This window comes from Meriones unguiculatus, chromosome 7 (genome assembly GCF_030254825.1).
Source record: "Meriones unguiculatus strain TT.TT164.6M chromosome 7, Bangor_MerUng_6.1, whole genome shotgun sequence".
NCBI classification, from domain to species: Eukaryota; Metazoa; Chordata; class Mammalia; order Rodentia; family Muridae; genus Meriones; species Meriones unguiculatus.
The window spans coordinates 87827770-87854717 of NC_083355.1; the positions used below are offsets into that span (position 1 = coordinate 87827770).

Below are 26948 nucleotides of genomic sequence, written 5' to 3' on the forward strand. Positions count from 1 at the left end.
ACTCCAGCTGTGCTGCGATTGTGACGGGCTCCTCATCCACCCAGCAGGCATATGGCAAGGTTCTTCACCTTCCCTTCCTCCCAGGAAGGTGAACTGGTATTTGCAGATGCAGATAACGTGCCATTATTGACAACACTGCATCTGTGGAAAAAATGAAGTCAGTGCATCCAAACAGCAACGACAAGAACAACCTGACATCATAAGGAATCTCTTTTATTTATCTGGTCGTTGTTCTCAATCAAATGCATGTGTTTAGCAGATGCTGGCTGTGCAACTGTCCGTTTCCGACCTTGACATATGCTCATCTCAGGCTCAGCAACCAGAGCTGTCTTAGGTTTCAGTCCAATTTGGGGGTGAGATGTCTCATGTCTGGAATGGTGCAAAGACTTTCTTCACACCAATATGAGGAGGGTGAATTTCCTCACAGAGACTGAATTTCCTGATCGTCTTGTGACCACTGCCTTTGGTATAGGCACACCATCTCAGTCACACAGCCACTTTCTCTTCAGTGACTTGGGAATTTTCCCTTTCCTTAATTTTGGGGAAAAACCACTGTTTTGGTATGAACTTACTCACTTGGAGGATATTCTGAGGAGGAAGAAAGAAAGAAAGAAAGAAAGAAAGAAAGGAAGGAAGGAAGGAAGGAAGAAAGAAAAGAAAGAAAGAAAGAAAGAATAAAGAAAGAAAGAAAGAAAAGGAGAGAGATCTGTATGCTTGAAAGCTTTAAACTTTAGGTTGGACAAGAAACATCTCTTTTTACAGAAAGCAATAGAACGGCAGCAGCTGCTGCTTCCCTCCTCATCCTCCTTTTCTTTCACTTTCTCTTCTTCTGGAAAGTTTATTTGAGGCTTATAGTTCCAGAGGATTAGAGTCTATTACCATTATGATGGGGAGAATGGCTGCAGGCAGGCATGGCATTGGAACAGTAGCTGAGAGCTTACATCTGATCCACAAGCGAGAGAGAGAGAGAGAGAGAGAGAGAGAGAGAGACTTGGTGTGGCACAAATCTTTTGAAGCCTCAAAGCCCTCTCTCAGTGACGCAACTCCTTCAGCAAGGACACACATGAAAGGATCTTCTTATCTGTGACATATTTTAGGCAAGGATGTTTATCTGTTTATTCTTCAGACATGTATTGAACAACTGCTTTGGGTTAGACATTGTGTTATGCCTTAAAGAGAACTAGGCCATAGCCTTTTATAGACATGTAAGTTGATAAATAATAGCACAATATATTGAGGTTTTTTGATAGAGGATGAACACAGTCGAAGGACACTAATGTTTAAAATCTGAAAGCATTTACTATTTTTAAAATCTTATTTTACATACCCGGTGTGTGTGTGTACATATGGAGGTCAGAGAAGAATCTGTGGAGTGTGTTCTCCCTTTCCATCCTGTGGCTTCCAGAGGAGGACATGGGTCATCAGGCTTGGCAGCCGGTGCCTGCTTAGCTCTCATACTAGTTCTGTGTCTGCCGCTTAGATGGTAACGTCGGTGGCAGTGTGGGCCTGGGACTTGAACCAGAGGTTGAACACTGCTGTCCGAGAGTCCAACAGGTGAGAGGTAAAGGACTGAACGAGTTATGATAGACAAGAGTGTACTAGCCAGTCTGCAGCCATGCCAGACATCCCAGATAAGGTCAGTGAGTGAAGCCACAGCAGGCATTCCAGGCAGCAGCTGAGCTCCTGTTCAGACACACCCACGCTCACTACCTCTGCTCCTACTACGTGGAGCCCAAGAGCCTCCCGGCCGAGCCCTGCCAGCCTGCAGAGTCGTGAGAGACGAATTGCTCAAAGCTATTAAACTCACGGCATTTTGCATGGTAACAATAGAAAAATGAAACACAGAGGTTGCAAGGGAATACGTGGAGCCGCACTACACTCGGATTTATGGAAAAGTGAAAGCATCGATTTAGTTTGGGTTTAGTCTGTGATTTTTGAGTATGCTATCGCAAAGAGAAGCAGCGCCGCTCGTAATCCAGAGTGTAGACTTTATTCTCCCAAGCCCGCTGACTAGACTGTAGCTTAGAATGGCTTCTGCTATGTCTTTAACACCTGAGGAAAACAGGAAAACCTCTCTGTTATCAGATAAACACATGTTTAGAAACTCATTTGGGGTATGAGGCTGGAGAGAGCTCATTGGTTAAGAGTGCTTGCTGCTTTTCCATAGGACCCAGGTTTGGTTCCCAGAACCTACACTGGAAAATTTACAGTTGCCTGTAACTCCAGCACCAGACGAACTGATGCCCTCTTCTGACCACATGGCACACACACATGCATGTGCATGCGCGCGCGTGCACGCGCGCGCACACACACACACACACACACACACAGACACACACACATCACAATGATGATACAGTAATAAAAGAGCAGGTGGACATTAGGGCTGGAGAACTGAGTGTAATAGGAAGAACTGAACCTCTCCCAGGCTGAGCCTTGGGCTGGCTCTCTCGTTTCCTTCGTTGCCGTGGAAACTTGGCAGCCTGTCAGATCTGACAGAGTTGGTTGGGGATGGTCTCTCTGGGCAGAAGCTGCAGCAGAGTTTTTACTCTGCTCTGCCGGAGACAGGAGACCGAAAGGCAGGGACCGTTTCAGATGGAAGGGATTATTGCCTCCCCCTTGGTTTTCATCTGCCCTTGTCCTCCCCATGGCAGAGGCAGCCCCTGGCGAGCAGCTTTTTCAGTAGGGAGGGTGACTTGTTTATAAGTATGTCAAGTGTCTGTCCCACTTTGCAAATGTGAGCACAACACAAAATGTTTGGAATTATCTGGTCCCCAGGGAGAAGGGGTGGGAGAGACACTTCCAGCTGCACAATTGTCCTGGCCCCTTTGTTTGGTTTCTATATTATGCAATGATATTTAACACCACTATTATTTTGCTTTTCTTGTCTCTTGGTTAGGAAGGAAGTTGTTTTTTTTTTTTTTTTTTTTTTTTTTTTTTAAATAAAAATGTAGTTTTCGTTCTCAAGGGAAACAGCTGAGTGTTTGAGTCATTGGGGGAGAATAATTGTCTCTGATGCCATCATCAACAGTTCTTGCCAATCACGGTCACTTCAATTCTTTCGAGTTTTATCCGTGTGCTGAGAACACTGATCATAAACATTGCTTTATTCAATGATTTCCATCCCGCACCTACTGTGACCTGCAAGATGGGAGGAAAAAAACCCAAACCTACCTTCATGCCTTCCTTTGGACTATGACAAACTCCAGGGATATCCTGGCTCTTGACCCATAAGTAATGGACTGATTTACTATCCATTTTCAGAATGTAGAAGTTACCCTCCAGATCTCTCTTTGCTTTAAAAATGTCATTTAAGATTCTAATGAATCTTAGCCTTGCTCTAGGAAAAGCACAGTTGAGGTTGGTTATATGGCAGTGTGCGCTTAGGACGCTAAAGCAGGGGGAAATGCAAGGTGAAGGCTAGACTGGGTGACATAGTGAGACTGTCTCAGAAAACACAAACAAAAAATTAAGGAGCATTTTTTTTTCTCCTTGTTATTTTCTTCATGGCTGGGCTATTGCATATGGTAGCCACTATTCACACCTAGTCATCTGCAATTAAACACAACTAAAGATTTGGTCTCTTAGTTGCATTTGCTATATATTACATGTGTTTTGCCGCCTTTGTATTTGGCAGCATGGACACAGAACATCCCAGGAAAAGTTCTTTGGAACTGTGTGGTTCTGTGTTTACAAGCTTCTAGGATCATACCCCCCTGTTATTTTCTCTGCTCATGTGTTGTGTGACAACTATTTGCCTGGCGTATTTAATTAATTAATTTATTATTAAATTTACTATTTGTTTATTTTGTTTTTTTAAATCTTTAATGGTTACTTTTACTATATATGTTTTGCCTTCATGTATGTGTGTACTTCAATTTGCCATGTGGTGCTGGGACTTGAACCCTGGTCCTCTGGTAGAGCAGGCAGTGCTTTTCACCACTGAGCCATCTCTCCAGCCCCTTGCCTGGCATCTTATTCTGCAGTGGAAGCTCACCGTGGGCAGAGTCTGTGTTGAGTGTGCCCCCCCCCACTTCCTGGCTACAGCGCAGATGGGCAGATGGGAGGATTGCCTCACTCTGAACGTTCGTGGATGCAGGGTGATCTCTCCCAGGAGGGGCAGAACCACACTGTTAAAGCTCCAAGAATACAGCTCAGCCTGTGTTTTGAGAGCAGTCACAAACACACTCAGTTCCCAAAACACACAAAAAAAATGAGGGCCTACCGTCGATTGAAGATGGTCTTTAGCAACTGCCCTGTGCTGTCTCTGAAGTTTTTAATAGCACCTCAGGGGCCAGTAAATTGAGACAGGCATCTTGTGGGAGCCCTGTTGACACGGAGACCACCTTCGTGGGCTGGAGAAGGTGGGGTTCTGAGACTCTGTAACCTGTCTGTCTGCAGGCAGAGTGCTCCCTTTGTTGTCAGGCTGGTCTCTGGCACAGTCACCCTGAGTCTCTTTTGGCTCAGAACAAGCCACTTCCAAACTGAATTTATGGCCTCTAGTTCAATGCCACGGTGACGCCTGTAGCTGTCCTTCTCTAGGAGCGACAGAGCAGACAAGGCAACCTCTGCCGGTTTAAAAAAGGAAACGTTGTCTCTCCTCTGGTGAGTTCTCTTGAAAAGAAAACCACACTGTTTAAAGACGAGCGAAATCTTCGCAGTAACACAAGGTAGGGCATGTTAGTATCCTCTCTGCTGAGGATGGGAAAAACGAAGGGCCAGAAAACACGGGCAACTTCCCCAAGACCATTTTGCATCCCCTCTGTAGCTCCTTCCCTCCTCCCCTCCCAATCCTCCCTTTCCTCCCCCTTCTCCACCCATGCCCCTCTCCCAGTCCACTGATAGGGGAGGTCTTCCTCCTTTTCCTTCTGATCTTAGTCTATCATATCTCATCAGGAGTTGCTGCATTGTCTTCCTCTGTGTCCTGCTAAGGCTGCTTCCCCCTCTGGGGTTGGTGATCAAAGAGCAGACCAATCAGTTCTTGTCAGAGACAGTCGCTCTTTCCATTACTATGGAACCCACTTGGACACTGAACTACCATGGGCTAGATGTAGCAGGGGTTCTAGGTTATCTCCATGAATGGTCCTTGGATGGAGTATCAGTCTCTGAGGAAATAATTTCTTACAGAAATTCGCTTGGCTGGTTGGTATTCCACTAGAGAGCAATGGGCAGAATGGAAAGGCGCTGGATTTGGGGTTCAACTCTATAATTTAATAGGTAAAACTTGGAGACTGAGTTCTGGACCTGAGGAAGTCTAAGTAGGTATCCATAGAGGCAGAGAGGGTGGATGTCTTACAGGTTAAAGCTTTGGTTTTATTGTGCACAGATTTAGGCTGTAGGGCGATCCCTACTATTCACAGCTGTATGACACTGGTCCAGTCACACCTTCCCAGGCTGCTGTTTCCTTATCTACAGAGTCAGGGGTTCTGTTTCGTGGGTTAGTTGTGAAGGCTGACAAGATCCTGAATGTGGATCACTGGGCGCATCCTGTTTGTGGTCAGTTAATAAGACCCCTTCATCTCTATGGATTTTTTTTTTCAAGGCAAGATTTCTCTGTGTAACAAGTCCTGGCTGTCCTGAGCTTGATTTGTAAACCAGGCTGGCCTTGAACTGACAGAGATCCTCCTGCCCCTGCCTCCCGGGTGCTGGGATTAAAGGCATGCACTGCGGCACTTAAGATTTATTTGAGATTTACTTACCAAGGGCAAGCCAATGCTGTAACCGACGGGGCTCTCCCTGTTTTTCTTGCAAAGCTAACCTCTGTGCCATCTCATTTTTTTTCCCTCTCCCAATGTAGTTTCTAATAAGCGACCGTGACCCTCAGTGCAATCTCCACTGCTCCAGGACTCAGCCCAAACCTATCTGCGCATCAGATGGCAGGTCCTACGAGTCCATGTGTGAGTACCAGAGAGCCAAGTGCCGAGACCCAGCCCTGGGCGTGGTCCATCGAGGTAGATGCAAAGGTGAGTGACCTGCACTCAGACCAGCAGAGGCTGCTGGGACTGCAGCTCCCACGTTGAGAAATCACCACTGGACTTGCACGCATTTGGTTTGCTCTTTCCTCTCTATCCATCATCTTTTCAAACACTATTTCACTGGAGTTCCTTAAAGCCTCTCCTTTCCAACCCCAACCCTACCTAGGAGAGAGAAGGTTAGTGGGGAGTGGGTATGCAGACCCCTTTACTTCTCCCAGCTGTTTAGGGTGGAAGGGTTCTTTTTGGGGTTATACCAATCTCTGTCAGCAGCAGAGGCGGTAAGCAGTCTCCCCCAAGCTGCTGTGTTGAAAAGTTTCTCTCCGTCTGTCCTTACACTGCCACACTGCCACCCACCACACACCACCACAGCACACTTTCTCTTTCTGGGCACTCATATTTATATTCTCAGAGCCCCACACCACACCCCTCTCTGTACCCCATGAGGCAGGCCATCATCAGCTGTCAAAGACCACACCCCACATGAGACAGTTATCAGCTGTGAGCAAACTAAAGCCCAAACTAAAACCCCACACTTGGGATTAAAACAAAAAACATATTTACACAACATAACTGTTTTTTTTTTTTTTTTAAAGAAACCCAAACTCCCATTATGCATCTGTGTCTCTCTCCACCCTCCATCAGGGTGTGAGGGAAGGAAGGGTGTGGATGAGCACATCCCTGATCTTCAGACACTGCCACCATCAAGGAGCAAGGGGCTCTCTGGCCAGTGTCTTGTTTGTTTGTGGTTTTGTTTCAAAATGGAGACCCAGTATATTACTGCTGGTCCCCCAAATAGGGATTCCAAACAGTTGGTTCACAGAAGCGTTTTGTTTGATCTGCTTTAAAACATGACAAGTATTTTGAGATAACATTTAAAAATTGGAAGATTCTGCAACAACAACAAGCTGGCCTTTTGTTTCTCTCTTCCAAAACTGGTAGGTCTGGTACCATCAGGTTTGTTCATGCAAAACAACGCATAGCTAGAGCTGAGGAATTTCCAGCCCCTAATGCAGAGCTTGCTTTTTGGTTTGCTATAGTCCTTTTGGCTTCTGAGCACTGACTGCGATTCTTTTCAGGCACAATCTGTGTTGCTTTCTTAGTCCTGTTGGTATTTGAGCTTGTGGCTGTTGATTGCCTATAGCCATCATAGAAAACACAGGAGCCAAGCTGGCTGTTCCAGACATTTGATTCTCTCTCTCTCCCCTACCCTCTTTTCTCCCTTTTTTCGAGACAAGTTTTCTCTGTGTAGTCCTGGCTGTCTTGGACTTGCTTTGTAGACTAGGCTGGCCTCGAACTCACAGAGATCCTCTAGCCTCTGCCTCCCAAAGATTACAGGCGTAAATTTCTCATGAAATCCCTATCTATTGTTGCTATATAGCCCGGGCAGGTCTGGCACTCACTATGTAGCCTAGCCTGTCATAGTGCTTTCTGGCATTAAAGGTGTGCACCATCACACTCCTCTTGCACCTCCTGGATTTATTAGTTTTAGAAAAGCTCGGGGAAATTAATGAAAATGGAACCCTCCTCTCCTCATAGTATGAGCAAAGGAACATCTGGGAGGAAAAAAAAAAAAAAAGCAGACCCTGGGCAAATATGCCTCTCCTCTAATTTACAAAGTATAACGTTAAGAGGAGGGTGAGCTTGGGCAGCCATCCGTGGGCACAGGCATCACGCTCTTACTGCTGGACAGGCTGGTGGCATGCTGCCCTGCCCCCAGGTGGAAGGTTTTTCTCAGTGTTCCTGCCATGGGACAGCCATTTTGGACCCTGGCTTCTATGTGGAATCCAAGTGAAACATACAATGTCCTCCTCTCCCTGTTTAGATGCTGGCCAGAGCAAGTGTCGCCTGGAGAGGGCTCAGGCCTTGGAACAGGCCAAGAAGCCTCAGGAGGCTGTGTTTGTCCCAGAGTGTGGTGAGGATGGCTCCTTCACACAGGTGAGGCCTCACAGGGGTTCCTCAGGGGCTGCTTGCTGGACTGAGGCAGAAGGGAGGTGTCTGGAGAGTACTAGGGTCATTTGGCACCTTCACTTTCTGGGAAATGGCTGGGTGAGTGGCTCTTCATCTCCCCTCTGCACTGCCTTTCCTCTTCTGGGCCCTCCATGCCACTCCTTGCCAATTGGCAGTGGGCCCTGACAAGATGCATGGGAGTCTGAGCCAGGAAACTGGCATGGCCGGGTCCCCGTCCTCCCTGCTGGCTCTCTCTTCTGAGGGCCAGACCTGCGTTTTTCTCTTCTGTCAAATGTGGGCTGATTATTTTCTCTTACCCCTGCCAGTTTCCACGGGCAACCTCAGTATTCCCTTCGCAGTTTATGGCCACCCGTCCGCAACCCCTTGCTGTGCACAAAGCATACCATGGCTTCCAGACTGTGTGTGTGCGTATGTGTGTGCATGAGGGCACGAACTAAGGTTTTTAAATGCTCTTCTTTCAGCAGTCCCACCTCTTCTGCTCAACGTTCTGCCGGTTGCTTTGTGTGAAAGCAGGGTAGGATACGTTGGCATTGGCGGACTTCCTGAAGGGGGAAGCTTCTAGGCTGCTCCCTAGGGCCCACTTCTGTGAGTCAGGACACATGGCAGATGCATGAAGGTGCTGTTGTGATGGGAGTAGGGGGAGTCATAGGACATGGTAATCTTAGCTTGGATGGGGCTTGTCCCTGTGCCTGGCCCTCTCCACTAGGACCCTCCTATTCAGTAGAACAGCGTTCAGGGGGAGTCTACCCTTTCAGAGATGGAGGCAACAGCATCAGGGCTTTAAAAGTGTCTCTAATTCCCGATCAGGAGATGCAGTGCAGGGTGGCTGTCGGTTAGAGGTTTCTCAGATTTCACTTCTTGGCGAGGCATAGGAGGTTATTGCTCTCAGGCCAATACTGTCTTGGGTAGTAACACAGAAGGGTGGTTGGGTGGAGAATTACTTCAATTTTTGTTTGTTTGTTTTTTGTTTTTTTTTGAGACAGGGTTTCTTTATGTAGTCCTGGTAGTCCTGGCTGTCCTGGACCTCACTCTGTAGATCAGTCTGGCCTCAGATTCACAGAGATCCACATGCCTCTGTCTCCCGAGTGCTGGGATTAAAGGGGTGGGCCTCTACTGCCCAGTGACTTCTATATTTTAAGTGCTTCTCAGTTGATTCAAACATGTAACCAGCTAGAGAGCACAGGGATAAAGTGACCTTCGCCATCAGCCCTGGGTGAGGTGCTCGCTTCTGTTGACTTTCCATTTAGAGCTTTGCACAGCTGTGGGAGGTGGTGCCATTATCCCATCATGGCTTGGAGTGGAGAGCTGGGTTCAAGCCCAGAGCACTCTGGAGATTCCTATGTTCTGCTGCTTTCTGAACTGACAGACTCTGAGGAAGCTCTGAAGTATGCACTAGGAAGATGCAGTCTAGGGATGTGGTGGGTGCGCATGCCTGGTTGGGGCCGAGTGCCTGGGCCTGAGGCCAACCCACACAGTCAAGTCACCTAGCTGCTCAGGGCGCTCCTCTGAAAGAGAATGGAGACGATTATCTTCGTGATTGTTTTGTTGTACACGTGTGATAAATTATTATGACATCATGGGCATTATGTATTACTCTTATGTTATGCATGACATATTACTGTTATTAGTGGTTATTATTCCACTTCCCTCATGAGGCTGTGATGAGGATTAAATGAGCTAACACATGTGAAACACTTGGGACATATGGGCGCCATGTAAGTATTTATCAGCACCATCTTCACGTGGACCTCCAACTTAGATCTTCCCAAGACCTTATGGATGGCACTACTTAAGAATGGGGGGATGGGGGGAGAGGGCACACAAAGATTTTGGCTGAATCTTTCCAAGCACGGAGATTCATGAGCCTTCCCTCCTATCCATTTTTAAGTTTGCTATTTAGTCTAGTAAAAAGAATGTAGTGACCCTTGTCCGTATTTGAAAGAGTGCTTGAGCGTCTATATCCTCAGAGGGGAAACCAGACCTTTCCGAGGTTTGTTCTGGGCTAAGACCTGTGGGAGAAAGGTGACAGGGAGGAGGGCAGAGCTGAAGGCAGCTGTTTTCTCTTTTCTGCAAGCTCGTGTAGTCCCCGGGTGTGTTGCTTATGAGAGTGGTTGACCTTTGCCCCCCTGATTCTGAAGTGTTTGCTGTCTCACGACAGACAGCCCCTAGCCAGCTTTTGTTCTGGCCCGACCAGGTGGTGTTTGCTAAAGGAAAGGAACTTCCAGATTAGCACAGGCTGACGTGCTAAATGAGAGCACCCCGGAGTGCACAGACTGTCCGGTATCCCTTGTTTCTGTGACAGGTTAAGCACTGCCATGTGTCCATAGTTCAGGCCTGCTCAGCGCGGTGGGCAGCTAGACAGCCAGTCAGTAGATCATCCCAGCTCAAGTGATTAAATGAAATGCCGCCCCGTCCCCCTCACCCCTCCCAAAGATGCTGCAATAACTTCACAAGACGAGACTGCCACTCCGAGTGTGATTCAGTCACTCTGACAAGCAGCCAGAGGGCTGTGAGACACAATGCCTGTCTCCTTCCCCCACGGACCATCATCACTCAGCCAGCTCTTTTCATCCCTCTAAAGACCAAAGCCCAGAGACAAGCTACACTGCTCTAATATTCCTTGGCATATTGGCATGTATGCATCCTGGAGTCAGTAGCGTGCCTTAGTCCTGGGAATTACTACAGATGTCGTTCCTCTGAAGAACAAGGAGAGAGTGACGGGGCTTTATCTGGCGTGAGGCGCAGCTGGGGGCCACATGACCGAATGAGCTTTAATGAGGCTCATGTGGGGACTCTGTGGCTTCCCCCTTCTTTGTTTTCCTTTGTCCTTTTTCCTCACTGTACCCAACCTCAACTCACACTCGGATGGTTCATTGTCACTTACGGCAGAGACGTTGCACATCTCTGTCTGTACGCCACTTTTTGAACTCTCAGTACTCAGGATTGTCCCAGACCATTAAATCGAATTCCGAGGCTCGCATCCGGACACCGGTATTTTTGTGTGTGTGTGTTTGAGTGTGCAGGTACACGTGTGTGTATGGTTGCACACGTGCTTGTGCGCATGTGTGTGTGTGTGTGTGTGTGCAGGCCAGAGGAAACCTTGGGTGTTGTTCTTTCAGAAACAACCACCTTGTTTTTTTGAGGCAGAGTCTCTCACTGGCCTAGAACTCGCCAATTAGGTTAGGTTGCCTGGCCAGTGAGCCCTGCAATCGGGCTTTCTCTCTGCCTCTACAGCACTGGGATCACAAAGGCATGTCACTATGTCTAGCCATTTTACCTGAGCTCTGGGGTCAAGCTTAGGACCTCATGCTTGCAAGGCTGAAGCGCTTTATGGAGCCACCTCAGACATAATGCTTTTTAAGTCTTCTCATTCCTCCAGGGGTGATGTCGATATTCGTTAAAAAATTCAAACCCCTTGTCTCCTTGGTTTCTTAAATGCACCACGGAGATGTGGGGTTCGGCTCTTTGGGGGCCTGGAGTGGAGGCAGGTGCTTCAGGCCTTGTCTTTTGTTATGTAAGTGTTGTCTATTTATTCTCTGGATACCAGGGACATAATTCCCAATATCTGTTCTACCAAGGTCTCTGTCAAGTGTTTGTTGTCTGCCCAAACTGAAACCTCAGCTGTGGTGACGGGGAGTTGAATTGCTGCCATCAGGAAGTGCTGGCAGGAGCTGGTCAAGCCTGGACATCACTGAATGACAATGATGGTCACTGTTGGGTGTGCTGGGGCCAGCCAGAGGTTTATTATACTCACTGCTCCTCACTGTAACCTTCTGTAGGTAGTTATTAATGCCTGTATATAAAGAAAAGTGGAGTTTCAGAAGGGGTGAAGAGCAGTTTGAGGTCACTGAGCTGGAAGGGGTTTTTACTCAAGCTGGTTAACTTCGGGGCTCATGATGTTTTTGTGCAGAAGTGGCCTTGATGCATGTGTAATTCATTTTCACCACCATTGTTATCCCAGAATTCCCTCTCTTGTTGCCCAATCAATCAAACACACATTAAAAAAAAAACCCCTTTGATTATGGAAGTTTTTTAAAAGAAGTACAAAAGAGTAGGCATAATAGTATAATGAACTCCACCACTTGTGGTACCCACCACCACTTCCAACAATGATTGACACGTGGCCAACTCTGTTTCATCTTCACCCCATTTTCATCTCCCATCCCAAACTGAGCTACTTCAAAGCAAATCTCCAGACACAATATCTTTTTATCCCAGGCAGGCAGGCAGGCAGGCAGGCAGGCAGGCAGGCAGGCAGGCATTTGGAGCTCCACCGTGTTCTGGGCTATGCACTGGTGGTTGCTATGAGGAATTAAAAAAATGTGACCCCTGCCTCACGTGGAAAAGATAGCAAGACACACGACAAAGTGAGTGTATAAAGACCGCACATGTGTAGCTGGAAACTAATATTTCAGAAGCCCAAAGAGCTCAGGCTGCATTTTGTCAACAAGAAAACAAACACAAATTTAAGTTTTTGACTGTAAACACCTTAAGCTAAAAACAAATGATACTCATTAGCTTTAATGACAAAGAGCTGACCTTGCGTATTGGAATCTCTTGTAATTTGAAAGGGGGAAAAACAACCTGGTAGGATGTGGTCAAGAGATGCCAAGAAGGAGGGCATAGGAAAATAAGATGTTAGCTGTGAGCGAGGCTGGGGCATGTAGCTTGGTGACAGGTCATCCGTAACCCCTGATACCACCAAAGGAAAAAGAATGAAAATAACCAAAAAATGAATATGTATGATGTAATCTCCTCTACTCATTAAAGTGTATAAATAAAATGCTGATGGAGTGGTTGGGGAGATGGCTCGGTGAGTAAAGCACCTGGCTTGAATGCATGAGGACCTGAGTCTGCTCCCAAGAGCCCGTATAAGAAGATGGGTGTGGTGGTGCACTTGTAATCTTAGCACTGGGGAGGTGGAGATGGAAGGGTCCTTAAGACTCCCTGGCTGGTTAGCCCAACCTATTCAGCAAGATTCTGGCCGACGAACGACCCTGTCTCAAAAAACAAAACAAACAAGCAAAAAAACAAGGCAGAAAGCATCTGCCTCAGGGTTTCTATTGCTGACGAGACACCATGAACTTGGGGAGGAAAGGGTTTATTTGGTTTACACTTCTATATCACTGTTCATCACTGAAGGAAGTCAGGGCAGGAACCCAACAGGGCAGGAACCTGGAGGCAGAAACTGGTGCAGAAGCCGTGAAGGGTTGCTGCTTACTGGCTTGCTCCTCAGGACTTGCTCAGCCTGCTTTCTTATAGAGCCCAGGACCACTAGCCCAGGGAGGCACCTCTCACAATGGGATGGGCCACCCACCATTAACAACTAAGAATTTGCCGACAGCCCAATCTTGGATATATATATATATATATATATATATATGTATATATATATATGTATGTATGTATATATTTTATTATTATTTTATTTATTTATTTTCTGCTGAGGCTTTCTCCTCTCAGATGACTCTAGCTTGTGTCAGGTTGACATAAAACTATCAAATACATTATCTGAGGAACATCACTGGCCTGACACATGCATCTTTACCCAACAGGAACTACACACACACACATACACACACACATACACACACACACACACACACACACACACTCAATGAACCATTTTGCTTGTCAAACTTGTTACAATAGGAGAAGATGGCAGCACCCAGGGTTGAATGGAGGAGGGAAATGGTCTGTGCCTAAGTTGCTATTGGGAAAGTCAGCTGGCACCTGTTTTGTAATGGGATACTTTCGCAACATTGGTCAAAAGTCTTAAATGGGCTCACATTTGGAACCTGCGATTTCATGTCTAGGAATTCATTCCAAGGAAAGAATTTTATTTCTTTTAATTTTTTTCTTAAGAAAATAATTTTAAATGTGTGAAAATGTTTAGTGACAAAGGATTTCCAATTTTGTTAGAGCAAAAAAAAAGAAAGAAGAAAGAAAGAAAGAAAGGCAGGCAGGCAGGCAGGCAGGAAGGAAGGAAGGAAGGAAGAAAGAAAGAAAGAAAGAAAGAAAGAAAGCAAGCAAGCAAGCAAGCTGGAACTGACCTAAATATTTGCCTAAACAAATTATGGCAGAGCACACGGTGTAGCCACTAAAATGTGTGTTGAAGAGACTTAGTTTACATATATGATGTGCTTGACTGTTAGGACTTAACAGGTAGTCACAGAGAAACATTTTAATTCTTTTCTAAAAAGTAGCTTTTTAAGAAAACTTCACACACTCTGCAAACTGATGACACAGAGATTTATAGGGCGGGAAGATAAAATGAGAGATCTCATTCTCCTAAAACAGGAACTGTTATGTTTGTGAGCTTCTGGATCTTTGTGTGTATGTGGTTATTTATCATTATTTAAGGAAAAGTAGTACAAAAATATATGTTACTTTGTAACATTTCTCTAATCATATTGTGGGCTTACTTTCAGTCAAGTTTCATTGGCTTGCCTCTCTTAAACAACTGCTACATTTCTTTGTATAAAGGAATGAAACCTGGGAAATTGGGAATAAGATTTTTGGAAAGGCGTGTAGTGGGTCAAAAGAAGGCGTAGTCTGTTTTATTTTTAAAATATTTTTATTTATTCTTTTACAATTTTATACACAACGTGTCTTGACTATATCCACCTCAACCCCTACGTCATGCTCCCATTCAACAAGTGCCCCTCTTACCTTCACAGCCTTCTCTGTCAGCCAGCCAGTCAGTCTGTCTGTCTCTAACCCGCTGAGCCTAATTAGCACTATCTGTGTGAGCATGGGCAACCTACCAGTGACCGCACCTCTGAAGGGAACTGACTAGCCCTCCCCTAGCAGCCCTTAGTTGTCAGTAGCTCCTCAGCTAGGGGTGGAGCCTCAGGAACTCCTCCCCCTTCCATGCTGGAATTATTGACTGTTGATCCCATGCACACAACTGCTTTTGTAAGTCGATGAGTGCAATGGTCATGGCATGTTCAGATGAGAGCATTTCACACCACGCCTTCTCCTCCTCTGGATCTTACATTCTCTCCATGCCTCTTCCACAGTGTTCCCTGAATCTTGTAGGGGTTGGTATACATGTCTCATTTAGGGAAAAGTGCATAACGGTCACTTTTTCTCATCAGTTGATCAATTATGAGTCTGTCTTGACTGAGGCTCACTGAAGAAAAAAAAAAAAAAAGGCTTCTCTGACCAAGGTTGAGAGAAGCTCTAATCTATGGGTACAAAGATAATTATTTAGAAGGAAGATTGACAACATATCTTCTTAGCAAAACAACAGGCGTAGATTTCCTTCTCAGGATCTGTGTTCTCTCAAGCCATGAAGTTTGACCTGTTTTATAGTATTAGACATGAATTCACTTCTGTGAAGTAGGTCTCAAATCCAGTCAGAAAGCAACTGGTTATCTACCCTCTGAACTTTCACACCACTGTTGCACCACTGGCCACATCTTGCCCTGCAGGCTGATACTGTACTCTTGGGTAAGTCTTGGGATCACTCTTGGGTAAGTCTGGTGATGGCTTTTCCCTCCCAGGGGACTGCCTATCAGCTTTCAGCACTATGAAAGCTAGCCAAATTGGAGGAAGTTTCCATGTCAGCTCCAGCTTGATTTCTCTGTGTTTTGTTAAGAAAAAAAATCAGCAACAGTTTTATTATTATTTAGAAAAAGTATAATAATACATGTTATTTTTATAATATTTTCCTTATATTGTGGGCTTATTTTTAGCTAAGCACCATATGGATTTACCTATTTCAAAAATTGCTACATTTTATTCTATTGTATAAAGGAATTTATCACAAACCCTTGAAAACTGGGAACCAAATTTTTAGAAGGCATGTATTGGGCCAAAAGAAGGTCCATTCATCTAGTTTTGATGAGCAATGGCCATAGCCTGTGTTGTTTGGGGGGACTCTGAGGTCTCCATCACCAATAGCTCACAGGGAAATATCCTAGGAATGGTACTGAGATTTTCATTTAAAAACTCATGTCTTCAGAGAGAAAGCATTGTCTGCCTATGCAGGTTATCTTAGTTCAAACTCCTAATACATATAAAATTGGCTTTCAAAGGAACAGATTTTAAGAAGGCTCTTTTATACATCTTAGTGAATCTAAATATTCAAAGCTAGGATCAACATGTGGTGAAAACACGTAGTATTTGGCTTTCTGGGACTAGGTTACCACACTTAGTATAATATTTTCCATACCCACCCATTTTCCTGTATATTTAATTCTTTTTAGTGGCAGAATAAAATTCCATTTTGTATATTTTATTGTGTGTATGTGCTCATTTGCATTATCCATCCATTAGCTGATGAACAACTAGGCTGATTGCATTTCCTCTGTTGGCAGTGGTTAACAGAGTAGGAACAGACTTGGTTGTGTAAAGATCTTTGTAGTCGGGCTTGAAGTTCTTTGGGCTTCTGTCAGGAGGGCCATAGCTGCGTCACATGGTAGCTGTACTTTTAGCTTTAAAGAAAGTACGCTAACTTCTATAGTTCTATAGCTGGGCCAATGTACACTTCCACCATCATTGGACAGTGGCTCCTTCTCCCCACATCCTCGTCAGCGTTTGCTGTTGTTTTCTTGATGGTAGCCATTCTGGCTGGGTAGGATGGAACCTTAAAGTAGTTTAATGTGTGTTTTCTGATGGCTGTTGGTGTCAAACACTTTCTGAAAGCGTTTGTTGTCAGTTTTATTTCTTCTTTGGGAACTGTCTGGTCAGTCCCACAGCCCGTTTTCTGATTTGAGCTGTTCATTTTCTGGATGTTTAATTTCTTGAGTTCTTTGTATGCATTAGCCACTAAGCCTGTGTGGGATGAAAAACTGGCAGAGCTATCCTCCCATTCTGTAGGCAGCCTTTTTATACAATTGGTCATTTCCTTTGCTATAAGAAGTGTTTAGCCAGGTGCGGTGGCACATGCCTGTAATCCCAGCACTCAGGGAGGCAGAGGCAGGTGGATCTCTGTGAGTTCGAGGCAAGCCTGATCTACAAAGTGAGTCTAGGACAGCCAAGGTTACATGGAGAAATTCTGTCTCAAAACAAGACAAACAAAAATAAAAAAAAAAAGTTTTAATCTCATAAGGTCCCATTTGCTGATTATGAATTTTATTATTGGAGTCCTATTTAGAAAGTCCCTACCTAGGCCTATCTTAAAATGTATTCCTTCCTTCCATTTGTGAAAGATGGTGCCCTTTCTGTGATGTGTGTTTTTGACGTTTGTGCTTAAGGTCAAATGGCTACAGTTGCTTGGCCTTGTACTTCAGTCCTCTATTTTGCTTATCCACGTGCCTGCTTTGTGTACCAGCACCATTCTGTTTTTATTACCATGGCTCAGGTATGGTGAATCCTCCAAGCAGTATTATTTTTAAACAGCATTCCTTTGACTGTCTGGGGTCTTTTGTGTGTTCAAATGAACTTTCACATAGTGAAGGAGTCTGCTAGAATTTTGATTGGATTGCATTGGCTATGTAGATTGCTTTTGGTAGGATGGCCATTTTCACAATATTGATTCTTCTACTACATGAACTCGGCAGGTCGCCCTACCTTCTAGTTTCTTCCTCAATTTCTTTCTTCGGTGTTTTAAAAGTTTCGTTATAGAAATCCTTTACATCTTTGGTTGGATTTTATTCCTAGTTATATTTTTGAGACTATTACAAATGCAATTATTTCCTTATTTCTTTCTTGTATGTTTGTCATTGGTTTATAGGAAAGCTACTGATTTTTGCATGTTAATCTTGCATCTTGATATTTTGCTGAACTTTTTATTGGTTCTAAGAGTTTTCTGGCAGAATCTTTAGGATCTCTTACATATAGGATCATATCATCATCATCATCCATTTTGACTTCTTTCTTTTTATTTGTATTTCTATATTCTCTTCTCTTGTCTTATTGTTCTAGCTAAGACTCCAGTACTGTATTCAATAAGATCAGAGAGAGCGGCTTTCCACTGACTTTAGTGGAAATGCTTTGAGGTTTTTTTTTTTTTTTCATTCAGTAGAAAGTTGGCTATAGGTTTGTCATATTTAGTGTTTATTATGTTAAGATATATTCTTTCTATTCTGAGTTTCTTTAAGGCTCTTACATGAAGTGATGTTGGATTTTTGTCTGAAGTCTTTTCCATGCCCATTGAGATATCCATATGTGGTATCCATCCTTGAATTCATTTAAGTAACTTATAAAGCCAGTTGATCATGATGAATAATCTTAGTTTCAGGCGGGCATTTTGTTGAGAATTTTTGCATCTATGTTCATCAGGGAAATTATAATTTCCCTTTTTTGCTTGCTTCTATATGCTTTTGGTACTGGGGCGATACTAGCTTTGTAAAAAGAGTTTAGTGCTGTTTCTTCCTTTCCAATGTTATTGAGTAGTTTGACATGTATTGATGTTAGTTCTGTGACAGTTTGGGACTATTCATCAGTGCGTCCATCTGGGCCTGGGCGTCTTTAGTTGGAAGATTTTTAATTACTGCTTCAATCTCATTTTGTATTATAGATCTGTTGAAATTGCTCATATCATCTTGGTTTCATTTTATTATTTAATAGGCATCTAGAAATCAATCTTTTCTTTCTTTCTCTTTTTTTAAGAAACTTTATGTTTTTAAGGTAAGATCTAATGATTTTATGAATATCGATTGTATTTATTTGAACGGTTCCCTTCTCACCTCTGATTTTATTAATTTGAGTTTTCTCTTTCTTTTTTCTACTTAGTTTGGCTATGAGTTCTTCAATATTGTTCATGTTTTTCAGAGAATAAATTTTATTTCACCGATTCTTTAGGCTTTTCATTTCATTGGTTTCTTCCCTGGCCATAATGATTTTTTTTTCTGCCTACTAGAGGGAAGTTATTCCACATCTGGTACTGAGTTTTCTATTTATCAACTTATGGCTTTGGGGATGAACATAATTCTTTGTGTGGGGTAACTCCAATTAAAATATATTTATTAATATAATAATACATAATTATGTATGTATATGTATGAAGATTATATAATAGTAGGTTTCTGTATGGCTTTCTCAAACATTCTTAGATTAACTGCTTTCTTGATGCTGTATCTTTAGGGGTTTAATTATGATATAATGAGAGGAAGTTCTTTTCCGGTTTTGCCATCTGTATCCAGACGTGGATGTCTCTTTCTCATTCTGGGAAGTCTGTTGTGATTCTTTAAAAAATATTTTTTCTTCCTTTAGAATGAGATTCTTCCTTTCCTTTGCTTATCACTCATAGACCTTGTTACACAGAGAAACCCAGTCTCAAGTTAAACGAAAAAGAAGTAAAATGAAGAGAGCATAAGGATTCAAAAAAGAGGATGAGGTGTAGAGATAGGATTAAAAGTGTAAGAGATTGGGATGAATATGTAAACACAGTTGACCCTCAAGCAGCCCAGGTAAAGAAACAGACCCGGCAGTCCTAAAACCTGACTGAGAAACAAACAGACGAAACCAAAGCCATCACAAGGCACACATGCAAAGTGGAGATTAACTTACTGAAAATACGAAATAAAAAGAAGGCTTACTGAGTGGGTTGTTGGCTCAGTGAAATGTTGAAGGACAAGGGTGTCAGGCCCTTCTGGCTGTAGCAGGCTCTGCCCAGTGCTGTGTGGGGTGGATGGGAGCAGTTGGTCTCTGTAGTCTGTGTGCTCTGTGCAGTTAATGGCAATTATCAGGTACAGTTGCAAGCCATTACATTTTTTTGTGTTGATTAAATTTCCAATGTCATTAAACATGAAAACCTTTCATTATTCTGCTTCTAGGTGAAATGATTTGTTTCCTCTTCAAGGAGCATTTTTTTTTAATAAGCTTTGAAGACTACTTTCCCCATTTTCCACTCATTCTAACTACTGCTCTTCCCAGCAATGCTTATATGAGCTAATTTTAAGTGTATGTATTGACTTTTTCTGAAAACAGAGGTTCTAGGAGTTATAGTTTCATCTTGGTAGTTGGAATGCCAAGGGGGAAAATCATGTAGCTTTTTGACAAAGAGAGCAGATTCCCTTGTGATTTTTTTTTTAAACACTTAAGATACAATCCTTGGGGGCCTGGATGTTTTCTTCCTCCATAGCACCCTTAGCCCCTCCCACTGTCAGAGCATTCTTCCTGGAGACCTGTTGCAGGACCAGCTCATTCCAGGACTGCTTCTTTTTACCCACATGGCCCTCCATCTTCCAGACTACTGGAGGTATCAATCTATCGCATGCATTGTGAGCCTCTATTTACCTGGGATGATTAAAAATTGGCACCTTGTGGAAAGGATTTGTCCAATCTCAATTTGTAAAAGGTGTGTGTGTATAGTTTGTTCACATGCATGTTTATGCTTCATGTGTATGTCTGCTGCCCTGGAAGTTTCGAAGAGGGTGCTGGATCCTTTGAACCAAGGTTATGGCTGGATGAGAGCAGCCATTTGGGTGCTGGGAACCAAACCTGGGCTCCCTGAAAGAACAAATGCTCTTAATGGCCAAGCCATCTCTCCAGCCCTGATTTATCCAAAAATTGATGAGTCTAGAATTCTTATGAGTCTGGAGATAATGGTCTTTAGTCCTGATGTGAAGGGATCTTGCAAAGAGTAATCCTGAGGATTGCTCCTCAGACTGTGCATAGCAATGCTGTAGCTAGAGTGATGAGAATGGGGTGTGTCTGTACGCTGGCTTGTAGAAAGCCTCTCCAGCCACATGTGGATCCTGGGATGCCCCAGACAAAACCAGTTTTTAAAAGTGGATGGTGCTCTGTATTAGACCTGAGCCTTCTGGCCGTGCACAATACCAACTTTCTCTGTCTGTCTATATATGTCTATCTCTCTTGACCTCCCTTTTTCCATCCCTCCCTCTTTTCCTTCATCACACTTCTAAAAATTTAAACCTAGCCCTTATTTCTAGATGGTATAAATAGTAAGTAGACCCAGTGTTAGGCAAGTTGTTGATATTCTTTTTGGTTAAATGTTCAATAAGCAAGTTGTAATGGTTGTAATTTGAACATTTATGGTTAAGGCCTCTTACAACTTGTTTTACCTGTGTTTTGGCTGTTGTTGTATTGTTTTTGTTCCACCCGGATAATGTATACATATGTATATCATAGTTACTGTTAAATGCATGTTAGTTGTTCCCCAATTTTAGTGCTCAAGTTGATGAGTTGTAATTAAAGAGAGTTGGGCCAGTCTAGAGGTTGGCAAACTGGTCTGTAGTCTCATTTCCTGCTACTGTTCAAAAAAAAAAAAAAAAAAAAAAAAGCTCTGTTGAGACATTGTTTGCATATCATAAAGTTTACCTCTTTAAAATTTGCAATGAATTTGCAATGAATGACTTTTGGTGCATTTGTGGGATTGCACAACCATTACTACTGTCTAATACAGAACATTTCATCACCCAAGAAGAAATCCTGTGCTCCTTAACAGACAGTTCCTGGAAGAGCCCTCCCCTCAGCCCTTCTCAGTACTAATCTACCTTTGCTTGGTATGATTTTCATATTCTGGACAATTTATATAATGTCTGGTCTTTTGTGACTTTTTTTTTTTTTTTTTAAACTCAGCACAGTGTTTTTAAGGCTCATCCGTGTTGTAGCTTGAGTTGGGTCTTCATTCCCTTTTATTATCTGGTAATAGTGCATCATGTGGCTGTACCCCATTTTCTTTGTTCATCAGTTTGTGAGCATTTGAGAGATTTTGACTTCCGGGAGGTTATAAATAACACTGTTGTGTACATTGGCATGCCTGTGTATGTGACATGTGCTGTTAGTAATCCTAGTACATGCCTAAGAATAGAATTTCTGGGTCATTTACTTCCTCATGTTTATGCGGCTGAGGAATCACCAGACCATTTTCTATGGTGGCCACACCATCCTACTTTCCCACTACCAACCCATGAAGATCTCAACGTCTCCTCTTCTTTGCCTACACTTGATACCCTCACTCTTCCTTTTGACTTGATATCTTATTAAACTCTTGATTTCTCCATAGTAGCTAGTGATGAGCCTCTTCAGTTTTATATAATATCTGTTCAGTCCTTTCCCCATTTCTCAGTCCATTTGTCACTGTAGTATTAAGTTGAAGAGGTTATTTATACAGTGTGTATAAGATGTAAGTTTAATTGATCCTCCTACTCTCTCCCTCCCTCCCTTCTTTCCTTCTTCCCTCTCTCCCTCCCTCTTTTTCTCTTCTGCTTCTGCTTTTGTTGTCATACCTTTGAAACCATTTCCTAATCCAAGGTAACAAAGATTTATTATTCCATTTTCCTCTGGAGGTTTTATGTCTTCAGCTTTTAGGTCTCTGATCTCTTTTAAGTTAGTTTGTGTGCGAGAGGTGGGATCCACATTCACTCTTCCACATATGCATGTTTGGTAGCCTCAGGTTTACTTAATGAAAAGATTGTTATTCCCCCTTCAGTTATCCTGATATCCTTGTCAAAAGTCAGTTGACCATAAACATGAGGACTTATTTCTGGCTTCTGGCTTCTAGTTCATTGATCTTCGTGTTTAGTGTTGTGTCGGTGGTGGTGCCCTTTGAAACAGTCTCCTTCCTTTGCCAATGAGGGTGAGAGCAGTGTTCTGTACCACGTGTAGGCTTGATGCCAGCTCCTCACCTCAGGGATATACATCTAGGGCAAGGGGTACTCTGAAACTTGTAGTCTATGCTGTGGTCCAAGATCCCATGGCAATACCAGTGTTCCTGGGTTAGTATTTCCAAGGGAAGGGAAGCCTCTGGAAAGAGACAGAGACAGAGAGAGACTGAAAGGTGCAAATTAGAGCAGGAGACACCTTGACACAACTTGTGTATATCTGAGAGATCTCAGCCTTGTTAGGCTAATTATCTCTTCTTCGAATTTACTAGCGGAGAAGAGTTCTATTTAAACTAGTAAGTGTTGGTCACAGCAAGCCTGGATACCTTTGAGGGGCATTGTGCTGGCTGGTTTAATGTCAACCTGATACAAGCTAGTGTCATTTGGGAAGAGGGAATGGCAATGGAAAGATGTCCCGTTCACATTAGCCTGTGACAAGGACAAGTCTGTGGTTCATTTTCTTGATTGATTATTGGTGTGGGAGGACCCAGCTCCCTAGGAGGTGGTGTTACCCTTGAGCTGATAATTGTGGGGACTATAAGGAAGCAGAATGAGCAACTGACTTTTGACAAGGACACCAGCATAACTCGGGGGGGGGGGGAGATAACAATCTTTTCATTAAGCATAGTCATAAGTGCAGTCCAGTCAGCACCACTCCTCTATGGGCTCTGTTTCAGTTCCTGGCACTAGTTCCCCTGCCTTGAGTTTCTGTCCTGACTTTCCTCAGTAATGGAGTAAGTGGGATCTGAGAGTTGCAACTTGATTTTGGTCATGCCATTTCATCCCAGCAACAGACACTAACTGAGGCAGACATGTTGCAGCCTGTTTAGGTAGAGCATGGGTCTTGTGGTAGCTCCTGTCTTTACACTGGCATATATTCTGTTCATTAAGGGTCTAAGCACATGGAGACCTGGGAAACTGCCAAAGCTGGAGGCTTGGCGAGTAGCAGGAAGCAGACGGCCTCCTGAAGGCAGTCTTTGTATGTGAAGTCCGGTTGGTACAGAACTTGTAGGGAGTAAGCCGTCTCAGTTACATACCTATCGAGGCAAAACATTAGCATTTTTTAAGCGGTGACAGAGACGGTGCCTGATCAGTCAGGCACCCTTGTGCAGCAAGGCTTTGCTCAGTTTCCACCTGGGGTAGAAGCCACCAGCCTCATCTTTTCAGTGGAGAGCTGGCACCTCTTGTCACCTGTCAGAGCAGGCTTGTGCATAGAGACCAGGGAGATGGAGCATGTGCTGTGTTTGGAGTGCTGTGTCCACATTTTTTTTTTTTTTTCTGTGGGATCTGCCTGCTCCAGCTTCTGCCTTGTCTTCTTCCTCAAACCTGGCTGATCTCCCACTAAATGGCTATGATGTATCCTCTTTCAGATTAGCAAGCAGGCAGTGTTTGGGCGCTCTCTGCCTGGCGTCAGAGCTCCCCAAAGTTACTGGGGAGTTCTTTTCTATCTCTTGTCTACTGTGCAAACAAAGGCAGGCAGCTTCGGGTGGTGTCTTCAGCTGCTCTTCTGTAGGGGGCTGTTGTTGGGAGCCAGGGAAAGAGGAAAGCTGCTTCTCTAGCTTCCCCGCTGCCTGCAGGGGAGCAGAGCCTCTGCGATGGAAGTCCTTAGTCGCTCTCTGCTCTTCTTTATTTTTTCAAACAGCAGAAACCATCATCACATTTGCAGTTCACCTTTGACCTCTAACCAGCCAAATTGTCCAGTTCTGACCTTACACAGGAAAGGCTTTCTTTTTTTTCTTTTCTTTCTTTTTTTTTTTTTTTGGTTATTTTGAAAATGCACATTAAAAAAAAAATGTTTCCCCATGCTAAAATGCAACCAAATTTAAATGAGTAAAATGTGTTATATTGGCCATTTACAAAACATGGACCATTCTGGGTACCACACAGAGGAGCAAGACGGGAGTGTGGACTTCCTTGGGCCCCTGAACTCCCAAAATCTTTACATATGTGCTGGAAACGTGTTTAAACTGTCTGGAAAATGCACTTAAAAAGGTTCTACATTGTGGACCGGGAAGAACAGTCTCAACAGCTTCATTCAAGTGTCCATTGTATCCGTTATAAATCTATGCCTTGTCTAGGTGGCAGGAGGCCAGGGGACAGCCGTTTGTGGACGGCTGGGGCTTTTCAGAGAAAGGAGACTGCAGAGGTGTCTTTGTTGTATTTTTCCTCTCTCATTGGCCTCCCTCCATGGCTCCATTGCATTTATATTCACCAAGTATCCACCCACCTCCTGCTTGATTGTCACCTGCTGCAGGAATTTTTATTCCCTCAATGACAAAATTCCTAATGCACGTTGAGCTGCTCTCAAGCGATGTTCCCTTCACGGGAAAGCTCGTTGTATTGATTTGGGAGCTTTCTGTCTATGATTTCCAGTACACAACTCCATTTCTGTCTATGGGATTTACGGAATCTCAAATAAATCCCACTTTCCACAGAAATATTTGAAGATTGGCACCATTATATTTTGTGACATTAGCCAACAGATATTTCTGTTTTCCCTGGAACTAGTCCTTAATTCCATCATCCATTTCCACGCTGTAGGAACTTATGTCTCTTTCCTCGTGTCATCTTTCTTCTGAATCCCACGCTGGACTTCCTGGAAAAGCATCCTCCCCTAAACTAGATATGCTTAGAAGCCTGGTGGTAAGTTGGGTTGTCTCTTGTTCTAACTAAAGTCATGTGGGCAGCCTTGACATATTATCAGCTCACTGAAAAGATGCTTAACAATGACTCACTTCTCTGGAAGGACTTGAAATTAAGAATCACCCCCTCTTTTTCTTTTCGTAAATTCTGGTGGACAAAGTAAATACTCCAAAAGGGAAATTCCTCATTTCCCAACAGATAATCCTTCTTGGACTTGGCATAGAGTCAGAAAAAAGGCTACAGGCAAGAAATAGCAGTGCTTTGAGACTATTGTCTACACCTTTCCTGTCAAAGGGAAGGAAAAGGGACAAAATCCACAAGGGCCGACCACATTCCCCAACACTGACTAGGTACTTTCTGTGCCCTGCTTTATCTTGTCTTCTTGGGAACCTGCTGAGTGGCGCCTTGCTTGACAGACAGACTCAGAGAGTTAAAGTGCTAAGTAATTCGAATCAACGGGCAGATTAAAGGAAAAAAAGCAGAGTTTCACTGTCAAAAGTGAGTTGGGAGGTTTTCACACACTTTCCAAGTTCAGTTCAAGTCTTTCCTAGTCAAAGACACTTGTATCCATCAGAGCAATCACACCATCACAAGTTTGAGACTGACAAATCCAACTCATCTCTTTATACATGCTCTAGCTTACAGAAGAGGAACAGGAAATAATTTGGGGTGGGGAATATTGAGAGTGAGAGGGTTTTACGTTTGAAGAGATCCCAGTAACTTGTCCTGAAGAGTGTGAAGAGATTCAAGGTGCATTTTATAAGACACGGTTTTAAAAATCCTTAGCAAAGGAGCAGGGGCTTGTTGGAGGCAAAGTATTCCAATTAGAGAACCCATTGAGAAACTGATATCCAGGGTGTAAAAAGTAGGATCTGGGCAAAACAAAGACACAATGAAGCCAGGGACATGGTCCATTACACTGCCTTGCCCACCAGTAATCCAGAGCAGGGTGCTGAGAACATTGCTGCCGTCAAAGGCTTCTGACACAAAGGTCAGAGGGGGAGCCCCTGGTTTAAGAAGCTTAGGAATTGCTACAAATATGATCTTTCTCTTACAGATGAATTACCCACCGAGTTAGGACTTGGAGGAATTGTACAGCAGCAAAGTCTCCTGATTCAGTTTATCTCAGTATGTCCAAAGTCACTCTGCCAGAGAACACCTTTGTCTCTGGTAATTCCTATTCCTACCCCATAGCAACTGTGTTCATTGTTGTACCTGAGAGGCAGGGTGGGAGATACTGGGAGAAGTCTTCCATTCCTGGTGGACACAGAAGAAAGAAAGTGGGCTTGCTCCAAAGGGAGTGAGTGCAGGATCCCGAGGGCTCTGGGTGTGAGTTAGGAATCAAGGCAGAAAGACCAACAGCAAAGGCTCCTCTGTAAGGTGAGGTTCTACCCTTCTAAGAGGCTTCCAAGAGCCGGTGGCCAGTGGGTGTGTGTGTTAGCTAGTTTTATGTCAACTTGACACAAACTGTAGTCATCTGAGAGGAGGAAACCTCAATTTGGAAATTATCTTGGTAAGATCTGGCTGTAGGCAAGCCTATTGGGCATTTTTTTCAGTGACTGACTGTCAGGGGAGGGCCCAGCCCATTGAGGGTGGTATCATCTCTGGGCTGGTGGTCCTGGGTTCTATAAGAAAGCTGGCCAAGGAAGCCATGAGGAGCAAGCCAGTAAGCAGCACTCTTCTATGGCCTCTGCATGAGCTTCTGCCTCCAAGTTTCTGCCTAGTTTGAGTCCCTACCTTGGCTTCCTTCAATGGACTGTGGCTTGGGATACGCATACCTAAATAAATAAACGAAATAAACTCTTTCCTCTCCACGTTGCTTTTGGCCATAATGTTTCATCAC

General features: G+C 43.9%; 1 protein-coding gene across 6 annotated transcripts in view; it reads left to right on the forward strand.

The window, feature by feature from the left end:
* The window catches only part of Smoc1 (SPARC related modular calcium binding 1), a 153126-nt gene that overhangs the window by 73807 nt on the left and 52371 nt on the right, over window positions 1-26948 (forward strand). For all 6 annotated transcript variants that reach the window (XM_060387788.1, XM_060387790.1, XM_060387792.1 and 3 more), the window contains exons 2-3: window positions 5798-5963; window positions 7798-7910. In XM_060387788.1, the coding sequence (XP_060243771.1) occupies window positions 5798-5963; window positions 7798-7910 (279 nt within the window). The remainder of the gene's footprint in view (window positions 1-5797; window positions 5964-7797; window positions 7911-26948) is intronic.